At 34.6% G+C, this 16,712-nt stretch overlaps 1 protein-coding gene across 5 annotated transcripts in view; it reads left to right on the top strand.

Moving 5' to 3' along the window:
• Positions 1-16,712, top strand: part of SNTG1 (syntrophin gamma 1) — a 345,421-nt gene that overhangs the window by 291,719 nt on the left and 36,990 nt on the right. For all 5 annotated transcript variants that reach the window (XM_039383959.1, XM_039383962.1, XM_039383961.1 and 2 more), the window contains 2 exons: positions 123-194; positions 15,889-16,041. In XM_039383959.1, the coding sequence (XP_039239893.1) occupies positions 123-194; positions 15,889-16,041 (225 nt within the window). The remainder of the gene's footprint in view (positions 1-122; positions 195-15,888; positions 16,042-16,712) is intronic.

Here is a 16,712-nt window from a genome sequence, read left to right as displayed (position 1 = left end):
TTAGGGATATAGCTTTATTTTTGTTAATAAACTTACTTCCTGAAATAAATGAAAATAGCTTAATTTCTTTTTCTGTTTATTTTTTTTTTATTTTGTCTTTTGTTTTGTTTTTTTCCCCAAAGGTCACAACCTGGGATTGGACACGAGCTGAGAAAACATTTTCAGTTTATGAGATAATGTGCAAAATTCTCAAGGTATGATGAGAAAGTATAAAATAAATTACCACTTTGACAGACCAGTTGTCAATCCAGAGAGTAACGCTGACCACCTTGCAGAAAGAGATCTCATTTTTTCCCTTTGAATTCAAATATCAGAAGTCCTAGTGTCAGTAGATACAGAACCAAACTAGAAGGCATGGCAAAATTGAAAATAAATTGATTTTGACTAGGAAACTACTTTGTATCTCCATAATGCTGTATGGGGTTTACAACTTTACTTTAATGTCACATTTAATAAGCATGACATTTCATTTTCTGACTGAGGACCTAAAGAAACAGTGATCAATTTGATTGTTTTCAAATATGTTGATGAAACTAGTAGTGACTGCAATGTAAGATTTCACTAGGCCTGAGAGCAGTCTTTAAAATATACAATACCATTCTGAAAAATTTTGTCTTATTTTTTCTAATTTCTTCAGTTTACCCTAACTGTAACAAATGGGAAGAGATAATGAAAATTGTTTAGAAAGTTAAAATTATGAGTACAAAATTGAATAAGACCATTATTGTACGTTGATTTTAATTTTTAGTTCTCAATTCAATCAGAATTAATTTATCTTGTCTTCTCTCTATTTTAAAAACAGTGAAAAACAAGTGCCCAAAATTTTCTATGAGAAAAAAAGGGATTAAAAGAAATAGTCTCTTTCCATTAAACTGAAGTGCCTTCTGGTGTATGTTGGTTTTGGGTTTTTTTAGGTCAAAATTGTGTCGAATGTAATTTGGACTTTTCTGGACTTTTATCTAGTTCGATGCAGACTAGTATCAAAAGGAAGTATGAAAAAAATAATATTTTTTTAAAAGTGTTTCCCACTGGGAAGACCTTTTACTGACATAAATAGTACATTTCCTAGGTATTGCAGATCTCATAGGTGCACTATATTTTCCTTAGGGAGGCAAATTACAGACGTAATGGCTTAATAAAATTCAGAAACTTCTTACATCTGAGACTTCAAAAAAAAGAAAAGAAACCAAGTTTATAGTCTGAAAAAAAACCTCCTTTGCTAGCAATCTGAACAGAAAAGTGAAAGATTTTCTTTTACTGCTATGATGGCTGTGAGGCCTGGAGACTTCATCAGGGAGTAAAACATCCCAAATGCAAAACGTCACATCACTGTGGCATGTCCTTTAACCACCAAGTCTGTGCAAATATTGACTCCTTAGAAGTGGTCATGTAGGGAGAGAAATTACAGGAAAAGTTTTTCACTCTTTGAAGACATTGCACTAAGGGTGTATACAAATAATGCTCTTTGAGCACAGTCAGGCTTTAAGAGAGTTGAAAAATCTCAAACACTTTTCCCCCGCCCCTGCCACCCCTCCACCCCCTCCAGTAGTCTGTAATTGCTTCAGGCCTTGGGCTTATTGTGGTAAGCATCAAGGCAGCTCTTCTTTGTCAGAGAAGTGTATTGCAGCCAGGAAGATGACTCCTTATGACTTATCCAAGGATTTTATTATAGTCCCTGTATAGAAATTTACAGAATGTATGCCATATAGTTTTCTGTAACTTAAAGATCCTTCTTTTCCTTTTTTCTAACCTTTTGCCTTTGCTGATTCTCTTCTCATTCGCTCTCAATTTTAGCCATTTTTCTTTTTTTCCTCTTCTCCTGTGTCCCCTGTTCTTGCATATCAATACATGGATTTTTTTTTCTCTTCTCAGTAATTTAGCAGCAGTTATTACAGCCAAAGAGTCAGTCCACAAAGCAGCAAAACCTGAAACAATGCCTTCCTGCCACTTATGTGTGGAAGCACAGAAAAAAGTACAAAGATGACATTTTTTCTTATCATCAGCTCTCCAAATTGTCTGGGAAGAGGTGTAGATCTTCCAGTCTCAGTCTGTATTAACAGATCGGCAGAGAGGAAATTCCAGTTTAAGTGATATGAGAATATCATTTTTGTGTTTCTTTATCACTTTATTCATACTCAGATATTCCTTTATTTTCTGTAAATATGGTCAAGCTTTTAAAATCTTGAAATGTTTCAAACAGGTTCTTTGGCTGACTAAAACCTGTAAATAATAAAAAATGGAAGTAGAAAAATCATTGCAATAAAATGGCAGCTTATGACATTGGAGAATTAATCTTCACTGTTTTCTAGTTTTCTACAGCAGGTACTGTAGGACTTAACTATGGTTTCACTAAATATAAAAGCAAATAAACCCAAGAAAAACAGCTTCCCATTACTGCTACTACATTGAACATCTGTAGAGACTCAAGGTTTTGTTCAACTTTTATGCCAGAACCATAAAAGTCTCCATTTTAGCAATAAGTGTTTCAGGACACATTTGTGCAAGCCCCATGGGTATTATTGCAGCAGAGGCATCGTAAAAATGTTACTCTCGTGTTTTGTGATCACCTTCAAACTTCTTCCTCTCTATACTACCTCACTTGCTACTTTTGTTATAAATCTGTTTACCTTGGAGAATGAGTTGAATGGCAAAAGGACAAAGTAACAGGGTTTGAAGTAATTAATATTCTCAGGGATTGATAGATGGCATGATAGCTCAGGAAACCTAATGAGAAAATGAAAAGAACCCAGGTTTATTCCACTACAGAATGTTCCCACTCCTGCACTTCCTGTTCTTCCATGGTAAAGACTGAATTCATGTAATTCTTTTCAGGAAAATTGAGACAATAGAATTATTCTGTGTTTCTACTTCAGAAGAGACAATAGCTGTCATTGGGCAGAAATAAACCCCAGAAGACAGTAATGCCATTTGCAGGAAAATATCATCCATCAGTGTCTCTGAAGAGGGTTTAGTTCCATATTCTTGGCTAAACTCAAATTTTTCTGTGTACATAATCACTAGGAGTAATAGTGAATCATAGAATTATAGAGTAGTTTGGGTTGGAAGAGACCTTTAAAGGCCATCTAGTCCAACTCCCCCTGCAATGAGCAGGCATGACTGCAACTAGATCAGATTGCTCAGAGCCCTGTCCAACCTGACTTTGAATGTTTCCAGGGATGGGGCATATACCACCTGTATAGGCAACCTGTTCCAGTGTTATACCACCCTTATTATAAAAAAATTCTTCTTTATATCTAATCTATATCTACCCTCTTCTATTTAAAAAGCACTATCATAGATCATTCCCAGATGGTGAAACACAATCATCTATATTCTTTATTTATTTTAGAATGATCACTACCATGGATTTTGGGCCAAATGGACCATCTAGCACTCTCCAAAACATTCCTGTCATGGCTTGAGAGCTATCATGGATGAAGGAGCATTTGTAATGAGCTGTTGCATGTGTTTTACGGGAATAAAAAGTTTCCTGCTATGGATGTGATCTGTTCCTTACCAGTTAGCTATAGTGTCAACAAGCAGTCCCATACATGCTTAATTTGTTAGTATAAACACAGCTTTTGTGGCTAATATTTGCTTTAAGTAGAAAGACTTTCAGGTGGTCTGTGCTAACCTTTGTACCAATTAGCACAGGAGTGAGAAGTAGTGCTTAGAGGACTAAAAAATTCCAAAACATGTTTCCTTCTATGTTGATCAGGCTATTGGGCATCCTGAGAATGCAGGACTGAGTGTGTTGGTTGGGAATGCTGCCACACCTCTGTAGAGCCAGAAAGAGCATGCATCTTGGCTCATGTCTTCTCTGTAAAAGTGAATTATTAAATGTTATCACAATATTTAGTAATCAAAATGTGGTAATCAAAATGTAAGCTTTACATGGGTTGCTTACAATGGACTGAGATATTTCAAGAAATTTGTCCATATTTAGACATATTCATTAGATGTGAGGATGCACTGTCACCCAAGCTAGCTGGTATTATCTCCTCTTATATACTGGCAATTTCAATAACTATTCCTCATGGCACAAGGACAGGACTTTAGTAAGTCTATCTGAAAGCATTTTTTCCCTTTTTCCACTCCTTAACTTTGACTTAAGTTCTGATGAGCTTCACAAGAACAGTTTTGATTAGAGAGACTTATTACTGTTTGTCTTTTTAAATAGAATTGTAATTTTTCTCAGTTTAAGAGATTTGTCTAAGTTTCTACTCATGACAGAAGCACTATGGTGGAGAATATGAAAAGCCAGATCCTACTGAATACACATTAATATTTCAATGTTTTAGTGTGCAAGAATAATTCCACTTCTGGTAGCAGTAAATAAATATTACACCCAGCAAAGGACTTTACTGATTTAATTGTCAGGAAGGGTATATAGTCCAAAGTTGTTAAATAAAACTCAGAACGCATCTACCACTATGGCCAATGTTTTCTTCACAGTTGCTTGCATGTGTTAGCAAGCATCCATTCCAAAGGCTCTACTCTTCTCATGAACAATGTAGGACACTGGTATGCCACTTTCAATTTTTACAGTTCTCTCAGCCTCAAGCAGCTAAAAGGCAGGATGTTCTGCACCTTAATCAGAGATGTCAGAGATTATTGTGTGATTTATAGTTAGTGGATCCATATTTATAACAGCAATTTAATGAATCACTATTTTGTTGTTATTATATTTTTTTTTCTTTTTTCCCCATCAGATTTCAAGGAAAAGAAAGAGGGAGCAAGGAAATAAGTCACTATTCTTAATGTGATTAGGACCTTTAAGTAATCACAAAGACTATTAAAATTTGAAACAGAAAAGTAGATTTTAAAAAGATGTCTTTTGACTGTATGAAAAACAGTTTTATTGAGACAAATTCAGCAAAGGATCATTGATCCCCTAATTAATTATTTACAGTTTTATATAGTTAAAAAGTATAAAAAACAAAATCCCAAACCCTGATAATCACTTTCATACACTACCATAACAATAGTGGATTATAAGAAAAGGTTCTGTATAAAGTTTTCAAAATACCATATAAAAATACATATCTCATAAATATAAACCTCTTCATTCTCAAGATTTTGGGGTTGAAATAATAATTTTTGACATGAAGCATAGGTAAAACAGGCTAAATACAAAAATCGCATTTTAATTAAATTAAATTATTCATTGTGAAATAATGGCAAACAGCAGTGGGATATATTTGATGTAAAAGGAACATTATGGACATGCAAATAACTTAAGACCAGGGGGGGTAAATGCATAAATTGATGAACATATGAAGTAATTTATTAAAAATTCAGTAGGTCTGTTGATTAAGGGGTGGAAGCAGAGAGAGAATATAAAGTGCTGAAGAACTCTTTAACCCTAAAAGTAAACAGGTGAAAAGAAAGTGAGTAGAAATCAAACTCAGGCAATTTAAAATGGGGAAGAAATTAGGAACTGTAAAAGTTCTGATGATTAGTAAGTGAAAAGTGCCATTAAGAGAAGTTCATGATGTTCAAACCACTTTTTTTTTTTACCACGATTTTTTGTCAGACTGATGCTAGGGGAACAGTGACACTAGCATGTGGAAGAAAATCTGTAATCCATGTTAAGCAATTTGTTAGGCAGGATAATCTAATGATACCATTTCTGTCACCAGGACCTGAAGGGCCTGAAGTTGTGTCAGGGGAGGTTTAGGTTGGATATTAGAAAAAGGTTCTTCCCCCAGAGGGTGGTTGGGCACTGGAACAGACTCCCCAGGGAAGTGGTCACAGCACCAAGCCTGACAGAGTTCAAGAAGCATTTGGACAATGCTCTCAGGCACATGGTGTGACTCTTGGGAATGGTCCTGTGTAGGGCTAAGAGTTGAACTTGATGAGCCTTATGGGTCCCTTCCAACTCAACATATTCTGTAAATCTGTGATTAAAATTTATCTATGACTAATTTTCAACAGAATCGCTGTTAGAATTTACTATGAATAAATATTTCTAATTTTTTGTGCAAGAAGCTTTTTTCACCCAATCCTTTATTTTGAGGAGTAAAGCCCTGTTAATAGTCAACTAATTTTAGTGTTACAATTGAACAAATATTCAATACTCCAGAAAAGCAGGTACTTCTCTCCCTTCTAGCTTCAGAAATGGACAGGTGGCCTTGTCCTCTTTGGTACTTCAAAGCTGGTTTAACTGTTTTTTTGTATCTGTTTTTTTGTTACCTCTTATATTTTTGATATGCAGTTTTAACATGCGTATTTTGAGTGTGTGTGCATGTGCATGCATGCGCAAATGTGTATAATTTAAAAACATTTAAGTATCTTAGATAAATTGGTAAACAGTTTAAATATTTAAACAATTTTTCTATATGGGGTTTAGAAAAAGGTTTATTACATTTTTCAGGTAAATTTTGGACAATAACATAAAAGGTTGCAGTTCTCTGCCCCTTTTGCTTGAGTTACTTACTTCTTTAGCTCATTCAAGCATCTGCTTTTAGTTGTGAGAAAATGCTTTCTATAGTTCAGTCACCTGTCTTCTATCTTCAGTGTGTCATGCAAAAATATTTGGAAATTCACCATAAAAACATGCTTTATTCAGCAGGAAACAGAAAACATATTCAAGTGTTAGACCAGCTCTGAAATGAAATGTGAGGATAATTGTGGAAGACAGTCTATGCTGGCAATATGTCAGGGTAGTGAATCATTGATGTTTATAGCTAGTATAATTCATATCAGTGCAGCTATAATTTTCTTGCTATATTAATCAGGACCAACTTGGTGTCTCAGAAGACTTGTGATTTCATTCTTTATTTAGCTGTTAGTATGTGTAAAACCTCAAATGTAGTTATGTTAATTTTTCCCACTTAAGTTGCCTGTAATTATGCTGTCCTTTTCCAGTAAGTCAAATAAAGTAAAAAGGTGATATAAAAAGCATGGGAAACTAGTGGAAATGTTTATATATTCAGATAAATTTTAAAAATAATGCAAATAACACATAAACATATAAAATGAAAATCCAGAACATATTTTGAGGTCTATCATTAATATAGTTAGCTCAATGGCTGAGGCTTGCATCCTAAATTGATTCCTCTAAAGTACTTCACACATACTCTAAACTGTAGAAGTAATGGATAGGTTAATGCTACATCCATGGAATATCAGATTTTCAGCCATGGTTTAGCCAGGTGTCAATTCCTGGAAAAAATGCTAAACTGATGAGTGTTTCAGTTGTAAACAGTTTCAGTAATTTTCAGTCTGTCTTCTGTTCTACATTTAAGAGTATTTAATGTTACCAAAGAAAAGAGGTTTGGTTTCCCCTCTAACTAGAATTATGATTGTTTTCTACGATAAGAAAAATTGTAAAAGTCTTAAATATCTCCATGTCCGCTTGCATTAAGACAATCATTAAGCTGGCTTCAGTTATACGATAAAGAAAAACTTCCCCTGTACTGAAATTGAGCTCCTGACAAGGCCATTGGATTTCCACCACTGGATCCATGTAAGTGTAAGCTAGTGTGTAGCTGCTACTACAACACATGGAGATAGCCACTAGATGATCACATCTCTGGTCAGATTGCACATATTTCCTGTGATTCTGTATGTGATTTCAGTTCATTTCTCCTCAACATATACATAGTTATAGAAGACCTAATCCGTGGTGTGTTAATTTGGACAAATTTAATGGGCTCTCTGTGTTAAAGGCGCTGATGTTGCTCTAACTCTACAGCACCATGTAAAAAACCTTCTTGAAAGCAAAGAGGCAGTGTTATTACATGCATGACAACTACCATTGTATAAAGGCTCATTAACTTTTCGTTTTGTTCAGCAAGGAAGAACAAACAATATTTGAAACATAAAGTTACCAAGGAAGGCTTTTCATATTTCCCAATAACTTTAGATAGGTTTATTTTGAGTGAAAAATGAGTCAGTTTTGTTGGGCTGGGGCTGCCAATCTCACGGTCTGATCCTTCTTCCTGAAAGAGGAAATAACAAGACACACACAGAGGAAAAAGAAAATAATATTAGATACAGAATATAAATGTTTAAATGACTTCTGCAACCTCTTTGTTGCAGAAATTTCTTTTGCTACCTGTCTAGTTATGAGACCAACAGTGCTGTTGCAACATCCTTGAAAGGCAAAGCTAATTTAACTTTTAACATAAGGCAAAATGAATGTTGAAAAAGAAGAGAAATAAGGTGTGAAATATAAATACTGTGTAAGGATACTTGGGAAAGACTAGCATATGTCTTATATCCTAGATATTTGAGATCTAACTGAAGCTTGAGAAGTTTCCTTTAATTGAATTAGTCTAATCAGGGAATTTCTAAAGCTTGGAGTGATTCAGTATTTCAGTATTTTATTCACTAGTATATTCTGATGCATCAATTTTAGTAGGTTTTTGTGTAGCATTTTTCTCTAATTTATCAATTTTCTCTTATTTTCTGGTCACAGATTTTAATCCTTTGAGGCTTTTTAACTGTCTTTCTTTCTGACTATTGCAATACTTAAATTTAGCTTGAGATGTTGCAGTTTTATTGCACAAAGAATTTGGGACTACAGGCATTCATGCAACAGTGATAATTCTGTATTTTTTTTCACTGAAACTGTGTCCCATTCCTTATATGAAATAAATTGTTCCTGTCTCAGGGACAGCTATTCAAAACTTCTATTGGTGCATTCTCTTCACGGTGGAGGTCTACATATTAATCACTCTCAACAACCAGAGCCAGCAGCGAAAACAGAAATATTAACTTCCTAACAAATTTTTTGTCTTGTTTGGTTTGATCTTTGGTTTGATAGGATCTTCTTCTCCATAGCTCCTTTTGATTTTTTTTTTTCTGAGCACTATTAACAAATAATGTAAAATATAATTTTTTATCTTTTTACTCATACAAATTTGCTGACGTATTGATATTAACACAAATGCTTTCCCTATGCTACCCTAATGTATTCTCATCCTGACATAATGTATTGACAGGCTATTTGAGTAAATAAGGAATTTTGTCCAAAAAAAAGGAAGATAAATAAAAAAGAATGTGCAGTCACGTAGGCAATGCTATTAATTTAATGTATAATCAATTTGGTGAGTAATTTTCCAACTTTTTGTTTGGTGAGGTTTAATTCTTATCCTTCCAATATTTGTGTCCTTCATGAGGAAGACCTTTAAAAGGTCTTTTCCTACCTTTAAAACTAATACATCTAAAGTTGAAAAAAACTCACAAAAACCTATAAAATGAGACTTATATGGACTTTTCTTCCACATAATTGTCCACTTCTGGTTTTGAGTCATGTTTTTTTCTTTTCTAGAAGAGGCTTATTGCCTCTTTAAGGAGAAATAGTGTATCATGTTCTCACCATGGCTAGTAGCATAACAACCCCTAATATTCAGGAAAATAGGGATTTTCTCTTCCTATACAACATGGTGATGAAGCACGTTCAGAATAAAATCTTCAGACGGTAACAGCCAAATTTTGCCAAGAACAACTACCTTTTTTGGTAGACGTTAAGTCATTTTTTTTCCAAGGGCAGCAAAAGCGTTCACCTCTCCCTTAATAGCTTTTTCTATTTCAAAGAATGAGGTTCCAGAGCAGCCTAAAAAGCAGTTTCGGGGGGTAATACTTGTCTGTTTGTTTCTTTGGTTTTAACAGGGACAAAGCAATTTCATTCCTTTTCCTATTCCATTTTACAGAACTGATTCACTGTTTTAACTATAATGTAAAAATACTAAAATATCCTTAGGCAGGCAACTAGCACAGGGAAAAAAAATTATTAAAATTTGAGGAAGTAATAATCAAGGGGGCAGAATGAAAAGATAGGATCACTCTTTAGCATTGCAATTTGTTATCATTACATATACTCTTATGGGATCTGTTCTTAAACTTAATTTCCAGCAAATAATGCCTCAAACTTTGAAGAGGTACAAAACCTCAATAACTTTCCAAAGTGATGATAAGCACATTTTTTAATATGTGTTTGTAGTTATATTAGTCTCTGATTTCTCTGTGGCATAAAATAACTGCTAATGCTTCTCTGAAAAGTATTAGAATAATTTATTTCCTCAGAAGATTAGTCTATGGACATTTTGATAGTTTTCCTCATATAGCATAAAAATAAACAAGTTTCTCAGTAGAGTTCATTAAGAAACAGGCACAATTATGGCACTGTTTCAGAGGAAACCTGTGTTCAGAGTCTTGTTCTGATTCAGATGCGAGTCTTTGAGACTGCATCATCTCTTAATCAGGCAGAATAGGAAATTAATTTTCCTACTCAGGCAGAGTAGGGAAGTGATTCAAGCTTACTGCTGTACCTAATAACTTACAGGGAATGAACCTTTGTGTTTCTCTTAAGCAATCAGACACATCCTTCTAATGGAAATTTAATTGAAACTAAAATTTATCCTGCAATTATAAAAATTTTTCCCCTTGAGAAAAAATATTTTTTATAAAATCTGGACATCAAAAATATTCTGTTCAGTTTCAGTTTAGCTGCAATTCTGAGTTTATCTAAATGCATATATGTATGCAATTTCAACATTTTCTTTTCACTTTTTAACACTAAAACTCAGAAAGTCCAAATAAGATGAGCTATGTACAAACACATGCATGCCTGCATGGGTAATTCTTATTTTGTCACTTGATTAATGAGGATATGTTGGGGAAACAGTGTCTTTTTTTCACTCTGGAGCGAATCTATTCCCTGATGCCTGTAAATGCTATTAGAACCATCACTATAGCAACTAATGGTGATGCTCAAGCAAAGTGTTCCCAAAATTCCAGATAAAGACATAGATCATTAGAAGCCCTTAGAAAAAAGGATGCATGTTTATGTAGACAGAACTGATAAGTGAAAGGAGACAGAAACAGTAAAATAATCAGGGCACTGATGGCAGCAAGTGCAAAATGATTAGGTTTTACAGCCTTGGAGTTATTGCACTTTTGAATTGATGAGAAAATTCTTTTTATTTTCTGAGAATTTAGGTTTGAATCTTGGTTATGATAGGACAGATTTCTCTCTGCAGAACTGTCTAAATTAGTCAACAAACAAAACAGGATTTACTTGTTTTCTCATCTGTGTGTTATTAAGAATTACTATAATTAATATAAAAATCATGAATATTTACTTCATTTTAACAGTTGAAATAAAATTATCTTGAAAGGCAAGGTCTATTTTGTCTGTTTAGGTATACAACTCTGATTAGGGTGGTCTTGAACATTTTACATGAATTGTTGTTCATGTCAAAAACTGCTTGCAGTTGCACTGCCAAATTAGCTATATATAACTTCACAGGTAAACCAGAATCCATACGTGAGCACCTCATGGGTAAAAGTCATGCCATGAGCATGAAAATGGTAGACCTAGCTTTGTTTTCTATTGCACAGAGCTTTGTAGACTAGAATGACTCTGCTCTTACTGACTGTCTCAAGAGGGTCTCATGCATCTTAGCAGATTTAAATAGTAGTCAAAATGTGAGTATTTAATGCAATCATCATACTTAAAAAGAAAATATACAAGTAATAAAAAGAGGAGCAGTGCTGCTTCTGGAGAGAGCAGCCTTTCAAAAGAGAAAAAGCTGCAGAAGAGAGGGCAATGTCACTACTTAGTCATAAAGAAGCGTTCTGCCTTAATTTGAAAGGACCTGCCTAATGAGCCATACTTGGTTCCCTTAGACAAATTTATTACTCTCACTTAACATGGATAGCATTATTAATTAGACAAGCAGGAGTCATACTGTCCTGTCAGCAGAGATGCTGGATTACCCTGAAGCTGGGTGTAAGCCAGTGACTTTCCTCACAGCCCATCCTTCAGCAGGACTACATTCCCTCCAGTAGGGAATGAGCATACTGCTAGAAGTTTTGTGCCTGTTCCTCTTTGGAGAGTTTTATTAATTCACATTGAGAATATTGGGGCAAATGGTACAGCTAATCATTAACAATATGAAAGAGTCCTCAAAAAACCAGCACGAAACTGGCTCATGTCACTGACTAGTAAGTGCATATAAAAATGCAGGGTCATAGCAGATTCTTAAATGGGTAGAATGACATTTTATATTTTAGCTGAAATAAGAGTTTGGTAAAAGTTAATTAATGAAGATTCCTGCTTAATCCAGACCTGTTTTTGAGACTCCTGACAAGTTTATCTTAAATTTGCAGATGCTTTTGGACAATTCTCACTTGGATATCTAAAAAAAAAAAATATTTTTTGCTTTAAATTCCTCTCTTTATAAGGACATTTGGATACCTGTCTTTTAGCTCTTGCTACATATTGTTTCCTGAAGTTATCAATTGTAAAGATGGAAACATAATTAGATCTATACATTTAAAATACAGATTTTAAATGCTTGAAAACCAATGTAAAACTGAAGGGATATCTTGCAGAAAAAGAAGCAGAAGCAGTACTAAAGGGAACCTTGCCCAAAAAGTATTTTTACAAGTAGGATGGAATACCACTAACAAGTAAAGAACTACCTCATATGTATATCAGCAATTTTAGAAAAATTGAAGCAAATTATTTAAATGTATTTGATCTAAACTTGTATTACCATGGACTTAACCACAGCTATTGATATCAAAATCACAAGTACATACATTAGAGCTAATCACAAACTGAAATTATTATTCTGTCAAAATGTTTTTTCTGTGGAAATGCTGAATTTTGTTTTCATTCCAAATAAGAATGAAATAAAATATAAATGCCAAAAATAAATTAGTACATTATGTGTGTTGTTTGTCACAATATGATGTAATATTTGACATACTCTAAAATATTTATATGTAAAACACTGAGGGGAAATGCTACCTAGGACTGATTAGATCTTTTCTAAATCAAAGCATGGTCTCATTTTCATATACAAATAGCAAAAACCTGCATAAATATTGTAGACCCCATTTAGCTCTTCTTTCTCATTTCATCAGCTAGGTTTGATGTAATGCTTAGTAAATCTACTATCAATATTGCTATCAATGTTGATTATAAAATACATGGGCTTTTTTTAATCACTTCAAAGACTTCTGAGATTTTTGCATTTTTCAAACACTTTTTGAGTTCCATCTCAGTAAAACTTTTAACATTTTGTTTTTCTCAGTCTACACAATGACTCTTCCCTTTTTTGTAGACAGCATATTCTTCTCCATAGGTAAAAAAACGCCTGTAAGAATTGAAGAGTCTAACAATGTAATTCAAAAGCATAAAACCTTAACTGTACCCAGATAAATAGAGATATGCATTCTGGAACAGAGCACTGCACTAAGCTCTCTCCCATTTAAAAGCAGGGGTTGTTACTTCAGTTGTTTTAATGACAGTGATTCCTGTGATCCCACCTAGTGCCATAGTCATGTTTAAAAAAGGATTTAAGAGTTTGCATTAGCAATAATTACTGATTATTGTCAAGAATAAGTAAAGATGAGTTCAAAATATTTTTAGTTTCTTCTGAGATTACAGCTATGAAGAACTAAAGCCTTCTCCAGGAAATACATGTATCTTACACATGAGTCTTGTCAGACTCCATGCTGAATAGGTCCCTTTGGTTATGGACCAACAGGCCCATTCAATCAGGTGTAGCTCTGGAAACACAGTGAATTAAAGAGCCTGCTTAAGACCTGTTAGACAAGAAGTGCTTCCAGAATTCTTATACTTCTTATGGTATAAGAAGTAGTTTTCTTCCCTGGAGGAGTGAGAGTCCAACAGTCATCCAGAATTGGGATTGTTCAGCCTGGAAAAGAGAAGGCTTCAGGGTGACTTAATTGTGGTCTTACAGTACCTAAAGGGAGCCTGTAAGAAAGATGAAGAGGTACTATTTGCAAGAGCATGTAGTGACAGGACAAGGGGGAATGTCTTCAAACGCAAAGACAGTAGGTTTAGATTGGAAAATCCTTTACTGTGAGGGTGGTAAGGCAACAGGTTTCCCAGAGAAGTTATGGATTCCCCATCTCTGGAAGTGTTCAGAGTCAGGTTGGATGAGACTTTGATCGACCTGTCACTACCTATGGCAGAGGGTTGGAACTAGATGGTTTTAAGTTCCCTTCTGTGATTCTAAGTTTTATGTTGCTACACATATCTGCAAGGTTAAACATTTGTTACCCTGCTGCTGCTCTGTGTACTTTGGTGCTATGTGTGCAATGGAGCATAGGTGTCATTAACAATAATCTAGACATTATAACCTCTTTTTGAGTGCTGGTCAGAACATACTGTGAGCAGAATTAACACTTTAATTTTAGCAGAAGGGCCTGAGTGGAAGGGGAAAAAAATGGAGAAAAAAGATAGAAAAAAAGAGACATAAGTATTTGTCATACGACATAGGCTATTGTTCAGCTACATCTAAGTGGTTCAATTACACAGCCCTCTGAACATTGAAAGAAAAATCTGTGAGAATAATAATTTTTTTTTTAAATGCTGTTTGTAAGATCGAACAGCCTGTGTTCATGCTGATTTTTCCACACATGACTTAATTCTATTGAGCTACTAAGCTTAGGACTTGATGGAAGTAAGTAAGGAGATTATTCCATAGTGACTGGTCATTTTAAAATCCTAGCAACTTGTTTTTGTCATGGTGATTGCAAAGAGAGGGTATGTTCCCTCCATAGCTGATTCTTCTAGAAATTGTAAAGCAGTCTTGAACCAGAAGCATTCATGAATGCATGCTGTACTGGCTTTCTTGAAGAGGTCTGTCACACGTCTACTGAATGAATAGAAAGGGGAAAGTAGTGTATGATCTACCATTGCCTACTTGTATGCCTGAGAGTAATAGTTTCAGACAGGTTCCTGGTTTTTGTATTTCCTTTCTCAGTCAGCTTTAGGCTCCTAGTTCTCTGCCCCAGGGAGAGATGTCTTAAAAAATGTAAGATGCTCTTCCAGCTTGTATCATCTGATTATGCTCCCCTTGGTCTATTCAAGTTGTGTATAAGTAGAAAGCAATACTGTCCTGTAAGTCTCCTTTACTGATCTTAACTGTGTCTTTTGCTGTGAGGTAGCATTGTAGAAGTTGCACACAGGCTACTTATAACCAAATTTCCAGATGTATTGGCAAGGACAGTTGATGAAACTGTGACTTGTGGCAACTTCTTTGGCATGGCAGGGACAAAAATTAATTAAACTTGTTTCTGCAAGTGTATTATTCACAAGGACAAATTGTGTGGCAGAATTTTAACATAAAGCATCCCATACCAAATAAATGAATAAATAAATATTTGAAAACATTTTAGTGAATGGATTTCCTGATTAATTTGCTTATTCCTTTGTTTAGTACCAATTACAAATGCTAGCAATCATTCTTAAATATTTATAACCTGATATTCATTGTGTGGTGTTATGTTGAAAGTAAAGCCAAAAGTAACTTTCTCCTCCAGGTCCAAAGCCAGCAACCTAACCACTGGAAGCCACTGTAGTCTCTACTGGCAGTATCCATTTAAAGACAAATGCTAAGTTGAATTTTGTAAGCTATCAGAAATATGAACTTATCTATAGGGAAAATAGGGCAGATGGACTTTTCACACTACTTAAACTAAGTCTCTTTCTTCCTTTGACCAAAGTTCCAGAGCAGAGTGTGTGAGTCAAATAGGTCAGAGAAGCTGATATTTGTGTTCTTCATGTGAATAGAAAGTGGACACCTTTTATAGAATTTATCTAATCTAAAAGTGTATAGCTGACAACATTATGAGAAGTGATTTGATAAAATATTCAAAGTTATGCCAGAGATATACTGTGTGCTTCTGTACCATTCTGCATATAGGTGTCCTGTTTTAAATTCATTGAAATGTCAATGTTTAGACCAAAACCCTAGTTTTCAGTTCCTCAGCTCTCAGTAGTTACTACTAGCATTAAAAATGGCATTTAAAAATGCTGGGTTTGAGGCATAGATGTTTGCAATTAAAAATATTAATTGATGTATGCCAGATTATATAACTTCAGGTTTTCATCAGGACAGTGATCTACTGGACCGGCGGAAACATTGCTTCAGTGTCCAGTCTGAATCTGGAGAAGATCTTTACTTTTCTGTGGAGCTAGAGTCTGACCTAACACTATGGGAAAAAGCCTTCCAAACAGCAACTTTTTTAGAAGTTGAACGGATACAGGTGAGAACAACTGCCTGATCACCTTTCGGTACATTAACAAATTAGGTGCATATGAAATAATGATGCAATTTAAGAAATCTTCTGACCTTCTGCAGTTGTCAAATTATTATTGTTTATGTAAGTAATTGCATGAGAAGCCTGTTGGTGTTCCCAAACAGCTTGTGATCTAACGTTCAGAAGAGATCACCTCAGATACAATCTTTGAGTTATTATGACTTGGTGATACATATTTGTTAACTGAAGTTCATGGACAAATGCAGAAAAGCAATCTATAGATCAGGGACAAAAACCAGCTGTTTAGATATCCTTACTGTCTTGCATGCTACTCTATTTGCTACTGGATTTCACAAGAGAACTTTGCAGGAATTAAGTTGTCCTTGTAATACCAGGAATGAGAGTACACTGAATGAAGTACTCACTGGATACAAACAAGAACAAAATTGTACCTCAGATACACTATTCTCTCTTCACACATTTCTTGTTTCTTATGTATTTACTCAAATGTCAGATGACAGCAAAGATGGATGACATTCAGGTGCCAATTACTAGTGAATTTTTATAGCAAAATAACCTATGAGTGTTTAAAGATAACTTTGTTTCCCTCATATGACCAAAAAGTCATGACTTTTTTACTTTAAATAGGAGAAAAAAACACACACCACAATTATAAC

This window comes from Pipra filicauda, unplaced genomic scaffold, assembly GCF_003945595.2.
Source record: "Pipra filicauda isolate LSUMZ 115617 unplaced genomic scaffold, ASM394559v2 scaffold332_size803855_pilon, whole genome shotgun sequence".
Classification (NCBI taxonomy): domain Eukaryota; kingdom Metazoa; phylum Chordata; class Aves; order Passeriformes; family Pipridae; genus Pipra; species Pipra filicauda.
Note: the sequence above shows the minus strand (reverse complement) of the source record. Positions and strands in the feature narration are given on the sequence as shown.